Below are 21,724 nucleotides of genomic sequence, written 5' to 3'. Positions count from 1 at the left end.
TTAAAGTGGGCTTCTGCACTCACCCTATTGTACCATAACCAGAGGAGGAGGCGCACACTTTAATATCTTTCTTATTTGTATGTTTACTGATCTGTGTCTGCGCGCGTCATACGTATGGATGCCTTTCAAGAGACACCCCACTGCAAAACCGAAGGTAACTTTCAACCACAAATGCTTGTGTGTTTGATTACTAACAAGCGGGTTTTTTTTCCCCCAAGGTGAAGTCACGTTTACTGTTGCGACTGGCTTTCTACGCGTGAACAGACATGGGTTAAACATCTCCTTCTTCTGGTCAGAGCCCATTACTACATACAGTTTTGTGGAAGAGACAGGAGAGTGAGGACAGTCAAATCTGGGTATGAGGAAAGCAAACAGATGAAACGTACAGGGAGAGATTTTAAGTAGATTGGGAGAGATGAGACATGAGAGATATACGAGAGCTGAAACAGTTCAAATTGGGAAAACAAATCAAAACGCAGGATTTCCTATCTGATATGGATACGTGAGTGTTCTGTTGCCTCGTTAGGGAGGTGGCACAGCCTTTCGGTTGAACCACAGGGGACTGTGTACACCCCCTTCGAGCCAAAACATAAAGGACTATGCTTCCCTTTTTCACCTTTCTACAGTTACCCAGTGATGATGCAACATGGGACATCATACCTGTGTCGTGGACCAGTGCTCCCAAGGGCTTACCTGCCGGGATTTGAGCTGTCTTAACAGGTCTCTCCAAAGACTTGACTCGGTGTTCTAGCTCTCTGTATCCATACTATTAACCGACTTAGTTTGGATTCAGTGCACTGTTTAGTCTTCACATAGGAATGAATGGTGTCACGTGCATCCGTCGATGGCTGTCCATTTCCATACAGCCGTTGCTGTATGGACAGGGTTATTCTTTCTAGGTTCATGGGGGGGATTTAAGTGAAAGCCCAGTGGCCCTGATTCATTATAAAGAGCTTTTAACAGCAGCTCCGCTGGACCATTTACTCTGGGAAAACAACAAGAACATTAGGCTTTCTCACTACGGCACACATCCACATTGCCATGACATTGTTTTCTAGCCCACTACTGAAGAGAGTGGTCTCCCGAAGCTTTCCCTTGCAAGAGCTGATTGATGGAACTCTTTATAGAGTCCTTATGAAGAAGACACAGTGGTGTGTGTCCAGTGTCACTGTGAGTTTTCAAATCATGAAGGATGACAGTGGAACATACAGGAGATTAGCCTTTTTTTGAAGTTAGTATCCAAGGCAAATTAGGTGTGCGGAATGTACAGTATTTGAACTGGGACTGGTGAACTGCTATGGACTGCTGTTGAGATTTTGCACTTCTCAGGAGTTGACTGTATTAGGACATAGCGTACAATAGCCCCCTCCTTGCCTGTGTGTCGTATCAGGAGAGAAGAGTAAGACGGTAGAGCTGGAAGACGTCCAGTTCCATCAGTGTGTCCGTCTGTCTCGCTTCGAGAACGATCGAACCATCTCCTTCATCCCCCCGGACGGAGAGAGTGAGCTCATGTCCTACCGCCTCAACACCACGGTCAGTGACACACATGCACACACACACACACACACACACCCTCCCTTGCCCAATGTTAACCTGATGACCTTCTCTCTCTCCTCTCCTTTCCGTGACAGGTGAAGCCTCTTATATGGATCGAGAGTGTGATTGAGAAGTTCTCCCACAGCCGAGTTGAGATCAAGGTTAAGGTAAAGGATGTCCACCATCATTCACTGTCAAACTGTCAACATCTACTGTGTTTCACCAGTAGCTCCAACACTGACCTCTCTTAAGTACATAGTCCCAGACTCTTAAGTACATAGACACAGATCCATGTTGTTTCCATTTTTGGCTTCAATGTGCGAAAACCATTGGGTTGGGACTGTTTCCTCACCCTTAAACTCATAGCAAGTTAATAACTGAACAGGAAATTCTTCATACAATAGCCTCCGTTCCATGTCCATGACTGTGTTTCTTTCCTCATGACTGTGTCATCATCGCTGTAGTGTAAAAGCGGGTTTTACCCCATAAATTGCCCCCCTTCCCCTCTTTATGTCACTGCACGTCCTTGTCGGTAACCCTGTGACCCTTACCTTTTCCCCTCCACCCTGCAGGCCAAGAGTCAGTTTAAGAGCCGCTCCACCGCCAACAACGTAGCCATCATGGTACCCGTGCCCAGCGATGCCGACTCGCCTAAATTCAAGACGAGCACAGGCAGCTGCAAGTATCTTCCTGAGAAGAGCGTGGTGCAGTGGAACATCAAGTCCTTCCCTGTAAGTAGCCTACATGGACACAGCTAGCGTCATGAGATGAACTCAACATTACTATGCTAATAACCTATTGCAGATGGCAGTCGATGCATTCCTGTTCATGCATCCTCTGCTATTATCATAGATATTGTAACAGTCACCATGTGTTTTTAGATGCTATTTGTTCAAGCCTTGCTCACCCAAGAGTAACACAAGGGCTATACAACAGTTGTAACTCTTCATTACCATACTATGGGGTCATTCCATGTCCTTTCAGGAAGCCATCACACCCACCATCTCCGATTGTTCTGAAATTGTTTCTCTCGTTAGGATTTGCATTCCTGCAACATTATTTTGTTGAAATATAATTTGATCTCTGAGAAATTAAGAATTGATTGCATTCAAATTGGCCATTTTCATTCATTGGGTTCATATAATATTCAGTAAATATATTACCTTACAGTCGATTGGACCAAACCTTAAAAAAAAAAAAATGAGGACTCCAAAGAAATTATTAAAAGTCCCACCCACACCAATCCCTACCCAATAATGAGTAGATAGTATCAGTTCTCTATGTCTGAGAAGTTGTATGGAGCTGCAGCTTGGAATATTGTTTCTTCATCCTATGTAATGTATTCTCAGTGAATTTGGTATATATGGTTTATGTCCCATCCTACATCCTGATAATACCAGGTTCTGACCACAAGATGGTGCTGTTCCTACTATTAATGTTAACGGGATAGTTTGCTTAAATTACAAAATGACATATTGGTTTCCTCTATGGACAAGGTACAACAGCAACCCATGCTTTGGTTTATGTTTACCTGGCCACTGTTTCAAATGCTAAGTATGTATTCCTGACAAATCCAATGCAAGTTAATGGTACCTATATTAGCATTTTCACACCTCATTTCCAAATAATCTATAAGTAACATCATTGACTTATTTTTTAGATACTTTAGTATGATTTAAACATGAAGCGTGAAATTACTGATATAGGTACCATTGACTTGCATTGGATTTGTGCCACAAATGCAAAAATGTTAGCATTTGAAACAGTGGCCAACAAAACCAAAGCCTGGGTTACTTTCATACCTTGTCAATAGACTACTTAAAGGGTAAGGAAACCAATTTAATTTTGTAAATTGGGTGAACTATCCCTTTAACATTCTGGTAATAACAGAATTTAGGATGGGGCATAAACCTAACAACTTCAATGAAAAGAGGATTTTTTTTAAAGTCACAAATTTCACTGGGAATACATTACATAGGATGAAGAAACAATACTCAGAGCCACAGCTCCGTACTACTGTCAGACACAGTGAACTGATACTATCTACTCGTTGTTGGGGTGGGATTGACGTAGGGTGTCCGTGGGGGGCTATTGACCATTCCTTTGGATTCCTCATATCTAACTCTTTGTTAGTCAAAAAAAGTTTTGTCCAAAGTGACTGTTAGGTACTATATTTATTAAATATTATATGAATCCTATAAATTAAAATGGCCAATTTGGATGCAATCAATTCACTTCATTTCTTAGAGATCAAATTATATTTCAACAAAATAATGTTGGAGGAACACTAACATTATTTTCTTTCGTGAGCTTTTTGAAGTGGAACAACCCTGTGTGTAATTATCGACTGAATGGTAACTAAATTGTAAAAATAGAGTCTCATCCTACCATTCTCGGAAGGCAGTACATACAGTATTCTCACAGGAAGCAGCACATTTATAGATAACATGTTTTTACACTGCCACCAGACGAACCCAGGGGAGGTTAGCCAAGTAATGACTGATAACGGCTTTAGAGGAAATATATAAACGCCCCAACACTTCATATTGATAAAGACCGATAAGGATACTGCACTCAACCCCATGACTATTAGCATTACATTCAGCATATGACTGTCAGCTCTCTCTGCTGCTGTAAACCCACATCCTTCCTGGCTTTGAAAAACAACAGAGTCGCACGGACAGTTTTAATAACTGTGTAGTGGTGTTATAGTGATGTGTGGTAGGGGAATGGGTTCGATGTGTGACTAACGACATCCAAGTCACCTCTGTAGTTGTTTACTTTACCTTGATTGGACAAGGCAGTCCTGTGAACTGCAGATGTATCCTGCCCCAGTGCAGGTGTGAGGAGAGTTTTACAAGTATAGGTATGTATAGTCTAGCTAGTTTTGTTTTGTTAAGATCAGGTATGTTACAAAGAAACCTACTGGAGAGAAATGCCACAAATTTCCCAATGAAAGTGTGTCATCGTGTGCGTTTTGTGTGTAGGGAGGCAAGGAGTACATGATGAGGGCTCACTTTGGGCTGCCTAGTGTGGAGAGTGATGAGTTGGAGGGGAAGAGGCCCATCACTGTCAACTTTGAGATCCCCTATTTCACTGTATCTGGTATCCAGGTAAGTTAACCGAACCCATTTTATCTCTGTTAACGTGAACCCTCGTAGAGACACACGAGTTTCATTGAATAGTGCATACAGGTTGGAAGGAGCAGTCTCACCAGTATGTGTGGTGTGTGTGTGTGTGTCGTTTATGTAACTGTTCTTTGCTCCTCCTCAGGTACGCTATCTTAAGATCATTGAGAAGAGCGGCTATCAGGCGTTACCGTGGGTACGCTACATAACACAGAGTGGAGGTGAGACACACACAAACACACACTCCTTATCTCAGCACTATACGGCCCAGTAGTGAACCCAGCTTTCATATCCATTACCTCTCTCCTTATAAAGCTGGGGCATGGGGGATCGGAATTATGCCTTGGTGCCATTAGGTTCTCCGTGTCACTTGGCTCTGCATGCCAAGGTGACTATCACCTTTCCACTGTAATCAGCAGAGGTAGAGAGGGATGGAGGCAGAGAGAGATGGAGAGTGAGTGAGAGGAAGGGAGAGAGAGGCGCACCACACTCCGATACCTTACACTGGCAGTGTTGACTTATTCATAAGCGAGTTCTAAGCGGTTATTGTAATGCCATTTATAACTGCTCCACTGACCCCAATGTGATCACTGTCACTCTAACCTAACGTAGCAAATGCATGAAACGAGATCCCCGACATACTGGTCTTGACGCCATTTTTTTTTTAAATGTAGGGGGAGGTTCTTTTCTGACTGTTGAACCAATCCAGTAAATTTGGAGGAGTTAAGATGTGTCGCCTTGTTCACATCCAAAAGCGGAAGTCATGTCAAAGGCTGTCTTTTTATTTCCAGAAGCCACAGGCACGCCGAGCCCCAGTTTTGTGGGTTTAGATGCTAACAGCGTTAATGTGATCAGCCACAGTACAGGGGCAAAGTGATGATACATAGAACAGTGTTAATGTATTACTGTTACATCTCCCTCTTTTGGCAGATTACCAACTTCGGACAAACTAAGGGCAAGCCTGCTGCCAGACGAATGGATCTTCACTCCCTCCCCCTCTCTCTGGCTCCCTGGGAGTGAGGGACAGCAGAGGACAAGGAAAGGGTAACAATTTTCACCACTCTCCAAAAGGACCAGGCAGCCATCATGCCCCTGATCTGCAGACATTGAGTACCGTAAAGACTCTGTGACGATCTCAATTGCATACTCCTCTCGTCCTCTCTCTGTCATTTCCTCAAACCCCATTGGATGAGGAAGCCAGAGGTCCCACCCCTCTGACCATCTCCTCCAATGGGTTTGAGAAGGAGACAAGGAGAGACGACATGAGGAGTAGGCAATTGAGACCTTCCCATAGTTTCCCCTTCAGAACTCGACTGATGTGTCACCTATGGCAAAAGTTTTACAGCATCTGGAGACATGTTTTCTCAGTTTATAGAGTAATGAATGTAGGGTTTTTTCCCTATTGGTCGTGTTGTAAAAATTGTATAGTTTGTTTATTCTCAAGGCACAGTGTGTTTAATTTACCGTAAGAATTCAGGGTGTGAGACATGGTTGAAAGTCTGTGAATATTGAAACGTGGCTTTTACACAGCACTGATAAACTTGTATTTGGTGGGTGTGGTTGTCAGTTGATGTTATCGTGGGGTCAGTTCTGTAACAGCATTCAGTCTCATGAAATGAACACCGAGCTGGTCAGATCACCGATTACTAAGTAATACAAAATAAACAATATTGCCATCTTTGTATTTGCACTCAGCTTACAACTAACTATATGGAAAAGACTGAAGGAATTATTTTTCTTTTTGCTTTACTGACAAGGAAGTAGTTTATCTACCTGGCGGGAACAGATCACTTGAGGAAAATACATGAAAGAAATAAATAACCCTCCAGAAATACAGGTGGACCAGTATGAACAAGACCTTGCCTGGCTATCGTATGCCAAAATGTGTTAAAATTAATGGTTTTATATTCTATTTATTTTTCTCCATAAAAAAAAAAAACGCCCAACTTTTCCAAAGCAGGTGTTGTTTGGTATAGTTACTGTAGTCTGTTGGGCACCAACCCCTCATATCAGCCTTGGGCCTCTGCCAGAGGAATATAGTTGAAAGGTTCAGCCCAGACTAGACGCTACAGTCAATTTGTTATGTGCATGAGTTTGCGGTGTGTAGGCCCTACTGTATGAAATCCCATATTACACTTTCCTTGTAAAATAGTTGTTTGAGGAACAGAACAAATATGACGATTTTCTTTCAGATATTCTCTCCAGTGGGGTTTTAATGATTAGTACATGTGTTTTTCAAATCTCTCAATATCTTATTTATTAACCATATGTAAGTCAATAGGAGGCAAAAGGACCTATGTATAAATAAATAAATGTCTTTGTACTTTTTCTTCTAGTTATTTTTGTCTATCAGTGAGATTTGTATTTTATCAATTGAAAGATGGGGACAGACGAGCTGAACCCCCTGGGTCCATACTTAAACTTTTGCTTAAACCGAGGTTTAGACCTTTGGTTTAAAATGTCTCGGTATTAGCTATTCTCATAGGCAAACCTGGCACAATTAGCCACTATGCTAAGTATGACCAGCATGATTATGTCCGGTAACAAATTCCGTATCAGCCAATTCAAATTGTCGATGCAGTTCGACATGATCCAACACTTTTTCATAAAAGCGTCCTTAAAAGGGGTAGTTCACGATTTTGGTCATGAAGCCCTTTATCTACTTACCCAGGGTCAGGTGAATGTGTGGATACCATTTTTATGTATCTGCGTCCAGTATAAAGTTAGAGGTAGTTTCGCGAGAAAATGCTAACTAGCTTAGCACAATGACCGGAAGTTTACAGGAACAGCTAGACTTTGTCGTTGCACCAAAACTAGTTAGCAAGTGCGCAACTTCCTTCAAAACTGCACACACAGACAGACATGGTATCCAGAAGTGCATCTGACTCTGGGGAAGGACCTCATTGGAAAATCCCAAACTATCCCTTTAACAGAAGTCCAACGGAACTTGGTATGTGAGTGACTGGTCAAATATCTCAGTGTAGGAAATCTACCTCCTGATAGTTGACCCAGTTTGCAGCAAAGGTTATAGAATCCCACATTTAAAAAAGTCCCTTTGAAATGTAGAATTACATTTGTGGTAGTGTGTTGAGAGTAGAAGTGCAGACAACACCTTGAATATTAAGATGAAGAATTAATTTAATAAGGAGCCACATCTTTCTTCAGCCTAGTAGACAAACACACTGCAAGGACCTAATAATCATATTACATTACATGGACATGTACGCCTAAATGTAGACCTACAATGTTTAATATACAATTTATAATGATTAATTTGTGAAATATACGTTATTTGACTTGATGACCAGTAGTGAAGCGTTATCCCCCACCCCCATTGTTTTGTTGTTGTTGCCACCAGTGAAATATGAACTCTCAGCAGTCTCATCCTCCAAACTTTGAGCATACCACCTTAGCAGACTGCACCACCAGTCAGTGAAAGCATAAAATAGAGGTACAGTATTTGACAAAACCAACCTTTTTTTAAACAAAATAGCTACGAATATAAACGTATAATCCTCCTACATATTTCTTTCTGTAAAAAAAAAGTCAATAGCCAAGTCAAAGATGCATCATGCAAATACTGGCACACTTTACTTGTTACCACTGGCTCCAGGTCATCTACAAGTCCATGCTAGGTAAAGCTCCGCCTTATCTCAGTTCACTGGTCACGATGGCAAAACCCACCCGTAGCACACGCTCCAGCAGGTGTATCTCACTGATCATCCCTAAAGCCAACACCTCATTTGGCCGCCTTTCATTCCAGTTCTCTGCTGCCTGTGACTGGAACGAATTGCAAAAATTGCTGAAGTTGGAGACTTATCTCCCTCACCAACTTCAAACATCTGCTATCTGAGCAGCGAACCGATCGCTGCAGCTGTACATAGTCTATCGGTAAATAGCCCACCCAATTTACCTACCTCATCCCCATACTGTTTATATTTATTTACTTTTCTTCTCTTTTGCACACCAGTATCTCTACCTGTACATGACCATCTGATCATTTATCACTCCAGTGTTAATCTGCGAAATTGTAATTATTCGCCTACCTCCTCATGCCTTTTGCACACAATGTATATAGACTCTTTTTTTTCTACTGTGTTATTGACTTGTTAATTGTTTACCATGTGTAACTCTGTGTTGTCTGTTCACACTGCTATGCTTTATCTTGGCCAGGTCGCAGTTGTAAATGAGAACTTGTTCTCAACTAGCCTACCTGGTTAAATAAAGGTGAAATAAAAAATTTAAAAATAAAAACAGACCAAGGGGAACGTGGCCAAGTTGACCTAGTTTAATAAGAAATGCAATTGGATCGTGTCTCTACCATTTTTAGATTATTTATTTTGTTACCGAACAAACACTGAACAAAAATATAAATGCAACATGCAACAATTTCAAAGTTTCAGTTCATAAGGGAATCAGTCAATTCAAATAAATTCATTAGGCCCTAATTTATGGATTTCACATTACTGGGAATACAGATATGCATCTGTTGGTCACAGATACTGTACCTTTAAAAAAAGTAGGGGCATGGATCAGAAGACCAGTCAGTATCTGGTGTGACCACCATTTGCCTCATGCAGCACAACACATCTCCTTCGCATAGAGTTGATCAGGCTGTTGATTGTGGCCTGTGGAATGTCGTCCCACTCCTCTTCAATGGCTGTGTGAATTTGCTGGATATTGGTGAGAACACTCTGTCGTATAGATCGATCCAGAGCATCCCAAACATGCTCACTTATCTGGTGAGTATGCAGGCCATGGAAAAACTGGGACATTTTCAGCTTCCAGGAATTGTGTACAGATCCTTGCAACATGGGGCAGTGCATTATAATGCTGAAATATGAGGTGATGGCGGCATATGAATGGCACGACAATGAACCTCAGGATCTCGTCGCGGTATCTCTGTGCACTCAAATTGCCATCGATAAAATGCAATTGTATTCATTGTCCGTAGTTTATGTTTGCCCATACCATAACCCCACCAAGAGAAACTCCGTTCACGATGTTGACCAAGCACGGAGCTACACCGGGGCTAGGGGAGGTTATAGCTACATCACAAATCTGCATAGTCCCAGTTAAGCTCCCTCAAAAGCATTAGTATTTATTACATTTTTTTAAATAAAGAAATATGTCAAAGTTAATAACCAGAGATTCTGTTCCAATCCGATCCCTGGGTGTGTGCTCGTGTCCCCTATGACGTGTGTCTGGTGTGTGCTAACTTCTAGCTAGCTAGCTAGTCACCCATCTCGCCCTGTTGCGATGGACTGTTTTCTGATCAAGAGAAGAGTGCGGATAGAAAATGAAAATCCAGACCCTGTCTGAGGGGGCTGAAGAAGAGGGGGATAAGAAAAGAGAAAAAAATTGTGAGCCACGACGTGAGGGAGCACCAGAGCAGTTTGTCACTGCTAGCTGCTCCAATGCCACCGTTAGCTGCACTGTTAGCACAGCCACCGCTCCCTCCACCTGTTGAAGAACCAAGGTGCCCTCTTCTTCGGCATTATCCAGCCACAAAAGTTGGACAGCAGGATCGCTACTTCAAATCGTAGATGGTGTGAGGATTACAAATGGCTGGAATATTCTCTTTCTGCTTTGCATGCCGCCATTTTAAACATCCAGGAAACTATGGTGGAGAGAAGACAGCATTTACCCACGATGGCTACCAGAACTGGAAGAAGGCCACAAGTTTGTTCAAGACACACAATGCTAGTTTGGAGCATAAATATGGAATGACAGCATGGGAATGAGTGGACTATTCAGAAAGAGTCTGGCTCAACAATATGCCATGCTCTAAGTGATGGCCGTTCGAAAATAGTCAGAGAACAGAGAATATATGAGAGCAGTTGTGGAGTCATTGCGTTTTACTGCATACCAGGGACTTTCACAGAGAGGGAAACTTCTTTGATCTTTCACAGGTCAGAGGCAAATTCAACAAAGAAAATCTCAGATAATCCTAGAAATGCTAAGTACACGCATCATGATATACAGAATGAAATACTGGGCAAACCCTTGACTCAGCAAGCTTGCCTGCCTGTCCATACACGCAGAAAGAACCAAGGCCCTGGATGTGCAGAAGATTATAGACTCAACAACGTATCGTCGTATCGTCCTTCTATAGAACAAACACTTGGGGAGTAACTGAAAGACCTTTTATTCATTGACAGAGCGCGCCTGTCCGGTGGTGGGAACCGCGCTGATCTGGATCTGGATGGAACAAGAAGATGCATGCATATTGTCGGCCAGTCGGCCTACAAGTATGTTTGCAATAGAAATAGCTAAGATTGTGATGACAACCAGCTCGTTTTACACCATGTGGGCAAAGTTGACAGGCATAGGGTCAACACACTTCTCATTGTGGCTGCAGTGTGTATATTCTTCCTTTCATTTAATTGGTAACATTATAACCAATGCACAGCCGGACGCATGTATGTCATCGGCCTACAAGTTATTTTTGTTTGCAATAGAAATATAATCACTAAGATTGTGCTGATAGGCAGTTCGTTTTACAAGTGTGTGCACAGTTAACAGGCATCGGCAAAATGCATTGCACTTCTCGTTGTGGCTGCACTTTTGATATTCGTCATTTCATTTCTGACCTTGTGATAGCCATTTCATCCGAAACATTATTACCAATGCACAATTGTCAGGAATAAATGCACTTGTAAATAGTCCTGAAAATGTTCTTAGCACCCCCACGTATTGGTCAAGCCCCCCCCCCCCCTTAGCACCGGGAGAGAAAAAAATCCTGACATCGGCAAACCAATCGCCCACACGACGCCGTACACGCTGTATGACATCTGTCCAGTACAGTTGAAACTGGGATTCATCCGTGAAGAGCACACTTCTCCAGCGTGCCAGTAGCCATCGAAGGTGAACATTTGTCCACTGACGTCGGTTACGACGCTGAACTGCAATTTGGTCAAGACCCTGGTGAGGACAACGAGCATGCAGATGAGCTTCCCTGAGACGTTTTCTGACAGTTTGTGCAGAAATTATTTGGTTGTGCAAACCCATCAGCTGTCCCGGGTGGCTGGTCTCAGACAATCGCGCAGGTGAAGAAGCTGGATGTGGAGGTCCTGGGCTGGCGTGGTTACACACGGTCTGCGGTTGTAAGGCCAGTTAGGCTTACTGCCATATTCTCTAAAACGACATTAAAGGCAGCTTATGGTAGAGAAATGAACATTAAATGATCTGGCAACTTCTCTGGTGGACATTCCTACAGTCAGCATGGCAATTGCACACTCCCTCAAAACTTGAGACATCCGTGGCATTGTGTTGTGTGACAAAACTGCACATTTTAGAGTTGCCTTTTGTTGTCCCCAGCAAAAAGTGCACCTGTGTAATTATCATGCTAAATTAACAGCTTCTTGATATGCCTCACCTGGAGAAATGGTCACTAACAGGGATGTAAACAAATTTGTGCACAAACTTTGAGAGAAATAAGCTTTCTATGTGTATGGAAAACTTGGGGTCATCTTTTATTTTTATTTCACTTTACATGTTGCGTTTTATATTTTTGTTCACTATACAAATGACTCATGGTAGCCAGATGGCCAATTGTGCCAGGTTTGCCTATGAGAAAAGCTAGCAGATAGACATTTTAAACCTAAGGTCTAAACTGCCAGTTTAAGTACACGTTTGTGAGTATGAACCCCCTATGGCCTAAAAGGTGGACTGCACCTGAGGGTTTAGCTCGGTCTCTCTTTCTCGTCCGGTTTCTCTCGTGTCACTATATTGTACTGTTTTCTCTTTCTCGCTTCCTCTCCCATCACTGTTTCATGGTGGTCATCTCTCACACTCTCTGTCATGAATGCACAAACCTACTTGGCACCACCACCTAAAGAGCATGTTCTGCATAGCATTGCACAGCAGAGACAGAGAGAGACTTCAGGTCAGAGAACAGTCCCTTGTCAATGAGGGATTACAGCCACAGTCGCTGCCGCCGCTGCTGTGTGTGTGTGTGTGTGTTAGAGGGTGGGGTAAGGGAAAGCCGTACTGGGCGACGCCAACCCCTTACGATCCACAGCCTGCCCATTGTCCATTGGCCTGGCCGGCCGTCGGTACAACAACAATGGCCGCCTCAGTGACCCCTATTGTCTCTGAGCGACAGGCAGCTCACATGTACTGCCTGATAAGGAGTTGCGAGGGCCAGACACACACGCAAACACACAGATGCTTTGTTCAATTAAACCATATTGTACCATTCAACCAGGCGACAATGGCATTCTCTTCAGATTCTTCGTAGAGTTGCAAGGTCTTTGACTACCCATCACAGCTGTAAACCTGTGACATAAAAAGGTGACAAAATGTGACATTTATCAGGAAATCACTTCATAGAGTAACCTGTTTACATTATTCTATGATATGATTATTCCATACAGCAGCTTTTTCACCAACTGCTTTGTAGTGGATGATACTATTAGATTAGACACATTATGAATCTTAATCTTTGTTCTGTGTCCGGGACCAGTGTCTGTGTCACTGTCATTCTGTTTATTTCACATTATAGAGAGTAGTGCTCTGCTGGGGTTCCATCTCATAAGTAATTATCCAAGGATGGCCAATGCTTGAATCATTAAAATAGCACATGTTGTGTAGACACAGCTCTCTATCCCATATTGCAATTCATGGACCTGCAAAATTGAATTGATACTTAGTTGCTCCAAAGGCAGCCACTTTGCTCAAATTCCATCTTCATATGTGATGTCCATTGGTCCCTCCCAGACAGCAAGGTGGATGTGGCCCACGTTCACACCAAATGGGGCCCAGCAACTAAGCCCACCTATCTCAAGCCAGAGTGGACCAATAAATTCCAACCCTCCCCAGTGCCCATATATGGATAAGATCTGGGCCATATGAGTGTTGCGGTCATCTGCTGTTTCGGGCTACCTATCCCATGCCATGTCTCTGGTGGTCAGGTCAGATGAGGTTAGCCAAGCTAGAGGTGGTCTCCCTCCTACCCTGGTCCATGTGTCGTCCAGAGATAGTGAACACCCCCATGGCCCTATCCCTGAACCTCTGTCCTGGCCACGTCCTCTCCAACAGGAACACCACCCCCGTGTACACTCCCACCCCCACCACCGCTGACCCCCCTCCAGCTAACAACACCACCCCAGAGATGTACATATCATTAAGGGCTACACCGGGCTTGGGCATGTGGTGTCCTAGTGCCAGCTTCAGCAGTACGGCCCCACAGACCACCAGACACAGCCCTGTGATGAGAACCACTAGCAGATCCGACAGCCCTCCGCTCTTCAGGATATCGATCCGCCTCCGGCTGCGGACGCAGTTCATGTCCTGCACGGCGGAGCTCAGAAGCTGTTTGAGGAGGACGGCCAGGGCTAAGAGACACAGAGCCATGCCCGCTCCCATGCGCCAGTCACTAGAGAAGCTGGTCGTGGTGGAGAGGAGGAGTATGCCTCCCAGGCCGCAGCCCAGGATGAGTAGGACGGCGACGGCGTAGCACAGCAGAGACTTGGCCGGGTCGCGGAACCACCACAGCTCGACCTGCTCGTCCAGTATGCTGCGCTGGATCTGGTCCGGGTCAGGACCAGCCGGCTGGTCATCCCGCATCGGGGGGAAGTCCTCCAGCTCTGGCATCCTGATTCTCCCAGCCTGACGGCCACGCTCGGCACGGCAGAACACAACCTGGACCACTGGTACGCTCAGTGCCGGGTCATAGTTCCTTCTCTCTGAAGCTCTCAGTCCTCAGTGAATCACAGCAGCCCTTGGTGGATCGATCACTGGGCCTCTCTCCGGATCACAGTTCCTTCTCACTGGATTACAGGTATTATTTGTGGATCACAGGTTCCCTCATGTAATCCACTGCAGCCTGAGAGGACAGCCCGTCACTGAACCCTCAGAGCTATGGGACCAGGATGGAGCCTGATAGATACCTGGGGAGAGGAGAGACAGGGAAGATAAGAGCCACCTGCTAACATGCACGCACACACACACTGCGGCATATGCCATCTTTACAGCAGCTGTAAACAGTAGAGCTCCTGCCATATAAACAGAGGTAGCCTGCAGAGAGAGGTGTTTGGACTGACTGAAACCATACTGCTGAAATGGCAACCTGAAACCCCCTCATTCTCACTCCGCAAATGTGTACAGAGGCAATCAGGTGAGACCACTATCAGAGGCTAATCGAACAAACAACACACACACTTTCTATTCCGCACCTTTCTCTCCCTCTCATACCATGGCCTGTCATCTTTACAGTTCACTCCTCCTGTGCATGCAGACCAGCACCCTGTAGCTATGTGTAGTAACCCAGGTCTCGTCCTCCGTGTTGTGAGCAAAGCAACCTCTTGTTTATTCCCCCTGGGGGTGATGTTTCTAAGATAGCGGCGCAAGCGACAAAGGGGCCGAAGTATTCATCCCTTCATCAATAAGCTGTCCCTGTAGTCCCAGCGACTCTCAAGGTTACGCCGCAGACAGCTTGTCTTTAAAAGCCTGTCAGCGTGTTTACTATCAAAGTCAGGAGCGCGAGGCGAGCGCAGAGCGGCAGGCCTGCTTACACAAACACGACCGGTCTGCCGGAGCTGAACAGCAGCAGGGTGTGATGAGCCCTCATCACCAACACACAGGGACTATCATACTGAGACAAGGCGTTCACATGAGGTGTGAAGTGAAGGGATACTTAATTACACAGAGCGCATTGTGTTGGACTCCCTATGTTCGACGTGGTTTCAGTTCATAACTGTGAGGTGGATGTGTGTACAGGGTGTACACAGTGTGTGTGTGTGTGTGTGTGTGTGTGTGTGTGTGTGTGTGTGTGTGTGTGTGTGTGTGTGTGTGTGTGTGTGTGTACTGTGTGAGAACATGGTGTGCAGTGTGTGGGAGAGAGGTGTACAGTGTGTGTGAGTGTTGTTGAGTCACTAATTAAATCCCAGCAGGTTTGGATCTGATGCAACTGACAGAACAGGAATAGAAGGCAGTAATTAAGGTAGAATATGAGCTGGACAAAAACAATACACCTACACCTCACACACCGCTCTCTCTCTCGCATGCACTCACTCACACACCTGTACACATTCTACCCCCCCCCCCCCTCTCTCTAAGCCTTTCTGCCTTCTCTCTTATCACAGCTGACCTCTCCATCATATCACCCAGATTACACTGACCTCAATATAAATACCTTTATCATCTGCTCCTCTGTTTTCTCTCCCTGCGCTCTACTGTAGTCTCTCTTCCGTATAGTCTAGCAGACAGGTGCAGACAATGGCTTCTCCCAAACGTCTGCATCCAACAATGTTGATGGTAGTTGAGTGCAGTGCAGCATATTTCAGTTATGCAAATGTTCTCTGTGATAATGAAATCCCAGAGATAACCGTAAGCCTTGAAAAATCAGTCAGTTCATGCCTTTTTGGTTCCGAGTTTTCGCCTGAAGGTCAGTCTGTCGGTCGGCTCGACAGAGAAGCTGTGCTTTTCTCCAATTACCTGCTATGCTTTAGGGACACCGTATTCCCTCCTCTGTTATTTGGCCCTGCTGAATTCATCCCACCAAGCCATTAGTGTCTAATTTTATGTTGAAGTGCTATTCCCTTTTTTATTTTTTTAATATAGGAGTCGGCCATTATATGGTAATCAGTCTGTAGATCAAGTATTAATGGGTTCAATATAATAATAATGTCCAGTAAAGAATAAACAGAATTGTGGTTGTTTGACTTCTGTCTGGAGAAGAGGAGAGTCAAGGGAGCCAGAGAGTTGCAGAGGTTTTGCTTTGATCTGCAGTTAAACGGCAGAAACTGCTTCTACCTCTTTTCTCTTTGCAGTGTCGTTTGACCTATGACCCCGTGACTCCGATCCCTTCAATCAGCAAGGGTTTAAAGAGGCCTATAGAGCTCCCAGCAGCACTGAGCCTGAGCTTGGCTGTGGAGTCTGTTTAATAATTCATCCAGGCCTGAGAGGCCAGGCCAGCCAGGAGGGAAAGAGGAGAAGTCCCAGACAGGATGAAGTTTCACTGGCTTTCAGCAAACTAATGTCGTACTCCTGCACTGGTCCTGGTCCATGAGCACATTCTCATACAGTCTAAACAGGCATGGAATGGAACGCCTAAAGAAGAAGTCTGATGGTGGTGAAATCTCAAAGGCACAAATTAGCCGGAGACAAACAAAACAGGGAACTCACCGAGGTCCTGCTGTGTGAATGTGTTTATCTGAGGCCCTTGGAGAGGATGTGGGGCTAGGAGTTGCCGTGGCGACGGAGCTCCCTCTTCCTGTTCCTGTCAATGGGCGGTCTCTCTGTGGCGGTGTGGTCCCCCACGGGCGAGGAGTGGGGTCAGGGTTGGCACCATCTGTCCTTGTGGTGGGAATCAGTGCCAAGTGCCATGGGGGCCGGGAGGCTGTGAGGCTGGTGCTGCTAGGGGCTGGCGGCAGGCAGGCGTCTGGGGATGAGGATGGGATGTTCTGGGTAGAGGTGGCGTGGTGGGTGGAGAGAGGGGAAAAGAGACAATGAGGGTTTGAGGGAGAGAGTGAGGGAGAGATGAGAGGGAGGGGAGAGGTTAGTAAGTACACAGAGAGAAGGAGAGGGAAGGAGAGAGAGAGAGATGGAGTGGGAGAAAGAGGTTGTGAATGGTTCTTTATTCAGGCCGTGTCTCTGTTCCTGTCACTTTCCAGTCGGGGGCCTGGGGACCCTCTCTGTGGCTAGGCACAGTGAGGGGACAATGGGCTGACTCACTGCCTGTGTCTCGATCTCCTTGTCACTGTGTCCTCCTTAGACATCAGACCATCAGACCCAGGATGCCTTCAGTCGGCAATGAGAGAGGAAGGGCGATAGAGAGATGTAGCGAGGTTTGGGAGGGCAGGTTCGATTCAGTTAGGTTTAATCTCACCATCCCAAATTTGCTTTGATGCTATTTTAATTGGAGACTGTCAAGAGACTCGTACAAACATAAAACACTGGTATTTCCAGCCTGCTGGTCTCAGACACCTGGCTCTAGCTCTTCTCAAAACTGGATGGAGAAACAACAGAACACAAGCACACGATAACCGTATGCCCCATCATAATCCTACCCCGATTCTGAAAAGTGTTCTGAACAGCATTTCTATCCTAGGATGCAGACTGTTTCCTCTCTCTTTCTGCGTTGCTTTCTCCTAACGGCCTGCCTGATAACACAGGGAGTTTGAGTCCATGGCCCCAGTATGCCTGTACTGAGCACAGCTGCAATATTAAACCACTAATCAAATCACCAATTAACATGCACTCGCGTCTTGTCTCCCTTGCCTTGCTCCACTCTGCAGGAAAGGAAACTGGTTTACTTATGGTTTTTTTTGTTCAACTTTTCCTTTTTTTTAATTTTAATTTTTTTTATCTCGGTGTCGCTGTGTGGGTTTAGAGGCAGCCTTCAGCATATTTACATCTCCCTGCTCTGGGAAACAGGAGACTAACCTACAACCTGATCCTCACAGGGTTCCAGGCTGCAACCTACCTAACACAGCACAAGCCAGAACACAATCTGTGTCATACACATATAGTACCAGTCGGTTTGGACACACCTACTCATTCAAGGGTTTTTCGTTCATTTTAACTATTTTCTACATTTTATTATAGTGACGACATCAAAACTATGAAATACTACATGATTCAAAATGTGTTAACTAAAAAAAGTGTTAAACAAATAAATGTATTATATATTTGAGATTCTTCAAAGTACCACTGATTGGCTCAAACACATTAAGAAGGAAAGAAATTCCACAAATGAACTTTTAACAAGGCACACCTGTTAATTGAAATACATTCCAGGTGATTGCCTCATGAACCTGGAGAATGCCAAGAGTGTGCAAATCTGGTACTGTACATCTGTGACACGCACACATACAGTTGAAGTCGGAAGTTTACATACACTTAGGTTGGAGTCATTAAAATTTGTTTTTCAACCACTCCACAAATTTCTTGTTAACAAACTATAGTTTTGGCAAGTCGGTTAGGACATTTACTTTGTGCATGACACAAGTAATTTTTTGTTTACAGACATATTATTTCACTTATAATTCACTGTATCACAATTCCAGTGGGTCAGAAGTTCACATACACTAAGTTGACTGTACCTTTGAACAGCTTGGAAAATTCCAGATAATTATGTCATGGCTTTAGAAGCTTCTGATAGGCTAATTGACATAACTGAGTCAATTGGAGGTGTACCTGTGGATGTATTCCAAGGCCTACCTTCAAACTCAGTGCCTCTTTGCTTGACATCATGGGAAAATAAAAAGAAATCAGCCAACACATCAGAAAAAAATGTGTAGACCTCCACAAGTCTGGTTCATCCTTGGGAGCAATTTCCAAACACCTGAAAGTACCACGTTCATCTGTACAAACAATAGTACGCAAGTATAAACACCATGGGACCACACAGCCACTATACCGCTCAGGAAGGAGACGCGTTCTGTCTCCTAGAGATGAACGTACTTTGTTGCGAAAAGTGCAAAAGAGGTACAAAAGTATCTTTAGCCACAGTAAAACAAGTCCTATATCGACTTAACCTGAAAGGCCGTTCAGCAAGGAAGAAGCCACTGCTCCAAAACCGCCATTAAAAAAGACAGACTACGGTTTGTAACTGCACATGGGGACAAAGATCGTACTTTTTGGAGAAATGTCCTCTGGTCTGATGAAACAAAAATAGAACTGTTTGGCCATAATGACCATTGTTATGTTTGGAGGAAAAAGGGGAGGCTTGCAAGCCGAAAAACACCATCCCAATTGTGAAGCGCGGGGGTGGCAGCATCATGTTGTGGGGGTGCTTTGCTGCAGGAGGACCTGGTGCACTTCACAAAATAGATGGCATCATGAGAAGGAAAATTATGTGGATATATTGAAGCAACATCTCAAGACATTAGTCAGGAAGTTAAAGCTTGCTCACAAATGGGTCTTCAAAATGACCCCAAACAATGACCCCAAGCATACTTCCAAAGTCGTGGCAAAATGGCTTATGGACAACAAAGTCAAAGTATTGGAGTGGCCATCACAAAGCCCTGACCTCAATCCCATAGAAAATTTGTGGGCAGAACTGAAAAAACATGAGCAAGGAGGCCCACAAACCTGACTCAGTTACACCAGCTCTGTCAGGAGGAATGGGCCAAAATTCACCCAACTTATTGTGGGAAGCTTGTGGAAGGCTACCCAAAACATTTGACCCAAGTTAAACCATTTAAAGGCAATGCTACCAAATACTAATTGAGTGTATGTAAACTTCTGACCCACTGGGAATGTGATGAAAGAAATAAAAGCGGAAATAAATCACTCTACTATTATTCTGACATTTCACATTCTTAAAATAAAGTGGTGATCCTAACTGACCTAAGACAGGGAATTTTTACTAGGATAAAATGTCAGGAATTGTGAAAAACAGAGTTTAAATGTATTTGGCCGAGGTGTACGTAAACTTCCGACATCCACTGTACATGGACCCGCACTCTTCTTAAACATCACCCGTTCACTTACTATTCTCTCTCTCATTCTCTCTGTTTCTCCCTGCCATACACAAGCACGCATTGACCTTTGCTTTGTATGGTAGCTTTATAAAAGTGGAGTCATCATCCATGACACAGCTACATCATAACAGTGTTCAGAGGTTGGAGGACAACACTAACACTGTGGTCCAAAGGTTAGGGTGGGATGTGATATTGACAGAAACAAGTTACAGTATAGGCTACTTCCTGGTTCACTTAAGTCAAAACACACAAGACAATTCAGTCCTGTTCCACCCGGTCAATAAAAAGGTTCATATTTATTCAGCTATTCCAGTCTGGCATATTTGTTAATGTACTAATAATTAAACCTTATATCAAACAGCCAATAACCATGATGAAATATTTTAGAAATACCTTTATGGGGGGGGGGGGGGTTCGGGTTATTTGAATTCAATGTGTTGCAACTGCAGTGAGCCAACTCTCCGATGTAGCCGACTCTGTGATAATTGTCTCATGAGAATGGTGACATGGTAGACATTTCAATAAACATACAGTAACACATTTCCTTAGGCTGTCATTAAAGCTAAATAACAGTCAAATGATGAACTCCTTCACCTCTAACTGGACATTTTAAAAATGGGAAATAGGCTCGTCTATGCAGTGGTCTGACTACCTACTTCAATTAAGTAGCCCAGAAAGAAACTAAAAAGAGGTGGATGGATTCATATTATAATAGAAAGTTACAGCGTGCTTTTGGTAATTTGACTGGTAATTTGATCTAAACGACTGTGCGATTCATTCACCGTCTGTCTGGCATTTATATTCAGTACGTTATTTACCTGTCCGTGCTGCTGACACGTTCCCTGTCGCTCTTAATCCCCGTTTCTCAGTGGCGTGAAACGGAACCGCTCCACACACAGATCTGCGCTCGTGCGCCGGGAGCTATTTCCAATTCCCAACCATATGCCGCGGCTAATCTGGTGCGTGCCGAAACTGTTTGAAACCGTCTCGTCTCGATAATCAACGCACAACTCTGACTAGACTACCTTTCTGCGTTGTGGAGCCACTGAGGGTGATGAAAGTGTGTGCCTCTCGCTCCCGGAACAGTGCTCAGGTTGAGTGGACTATCCCTGTTGCAGGTCTGGTCACAAGACGCCGCAGCGACTCCGTTTGGGAGGCGAGAGCTGATCGGGCTACACTTTCAGACACACTCCACGTATGCAGTTGGGCTACAGTGCAGCGCGCGACCTTTCGCCGACGTCCCACGAGGAAAGCCCGCGCTCTAGGCTGGAATTATAACCACATCTCATGAAGGGGGGTGTGCACGGTTGAGATAGCACGGAGCAAACAGACAAAATAGGATTTTCCCAATACTTTTTCAGGGCCAGAGAATGACAGGCATATCGTTTTTGCCATATCCCATTATTATGGCTGTAATAAGAAGGAATACCATTTCACCGGGCAGCCCCGTTAAATATGCACACCACATGCATCAATCAAAACACAAATAGGCTACTGACAAGCCTATAAAATATTGAATCAATATGGTGTAGACTGTTTGGGATTAACAATAAACAACCATGTCAATTGGTCTTGTTAATGAATCGTTTGTCATAAAAACGTTCATATTGTTCTTTTTATTCTGTTATA

General features: G+C 44.3%; 2 protein-coding genes across 4 annotated transcripts in view; one reads left to right on the top strand and one right to left on the bottom strand.

Moving 5' to 3' along the window:
- The window catches only part of LOC109898148 (AP-1 complex subunit mu-1-like), a 33,114-nt gene extending 26,122 nt beyond the window's left edge, over positions 1 to 6,992 (top strand). The window contains exons 7-12 of the mRNA XM_020492976.2: positions 1,391 to 1,533; positions 1,632 to 1,703; positions 2,109 to 2,267; positions 4,524 to 4,649; positions 4,810 to 4,885; positions 5,595 to 6,992. Of these exons, the coding sequence (XP_020348565.1) occupies positions 1,391 to 1,533; positions 1,632 to 1,703; positions 2,109 to 2,267; positions 4,524 to 4,649; positions 4,810 to 4,885; positions 5,595 to 5,617 (599 nt within the window). The 3' untranslated portion in view covers positions 5,618 to 6,992. The remainder of the gene's footprint in view (positions 1 to 1,390; positions 1,534 to 1,631; positions 1,704 to 2,108; positions 2,268 to 4,523; positions 4,650 to 4,809; positions 4,886 to 5,594) is intronic.
- A 1,938-nt stretch (positions 6,993 to 8,930) lies between these two features.
- Positions 8,931 to 21,382, bottom strand: LOC109898147 (transmembrane protein 125-like). 3 transcript variants are annotated; one of them, XM_020492973.2, is made up of 3 exons: positions 20,914 to 21,382; positions 16,794 to 17,071; positions 8,931 to 14,557 (listed from the first exon to the last, which is right to left on the bottom strand). In XM_020492973.2, exon 3 carries the CDS (start codon positions 14,259 to 14,261, stop codon positions 13,581 to 13,583), a length of 681 nt encoding a protein of 226 aa, XP_020348562.1. In that variant the 5' UTR covers positions 14,262 to 14,557; positions 16,794 to 17,071; positions 20,914 to 21,382; the 3' UTR covers positions 8,931 to 13,580. The 3 variants fall into 3 exon arrangements, with proteins under 3 accessions (XP_020348562.1, XP_020348563.1, XP_031689555.1); XM_020492974.2 differs by lacking the exon at positions 16,794 to 17,071; XM_031833695.1 differs by lacking the exons at positions 16,794 to 17,071; positions 20,914 to 21,382 and adding an exon at positions 15,802 to 16,787.
- Between the last annotated feature and the right edge of the window lie 342 nt (positions 21,383 to 21,724).

Source organism: Oncorhynchus kisutch, linkage group LG10, assembly GCF_002021735.2.
Source record: "Oncorhynchus kisutch isolate 150728-3 linkage group LG10, Okis_V2, whole genome shotgun sequence".
NCBI classification, from domain to species: domain Eukaryota; kingdom Metazoa; phylum Chordata; class Actinopteri; order Salmoniformes; family Salmonidae; genus Oncorhynchus; species Oncorhynchus kisutch.
Note: the sequence above shows the minus strand (reverse complement) of the source record. Positions and strands in the feature narration are given on the sequence as shown.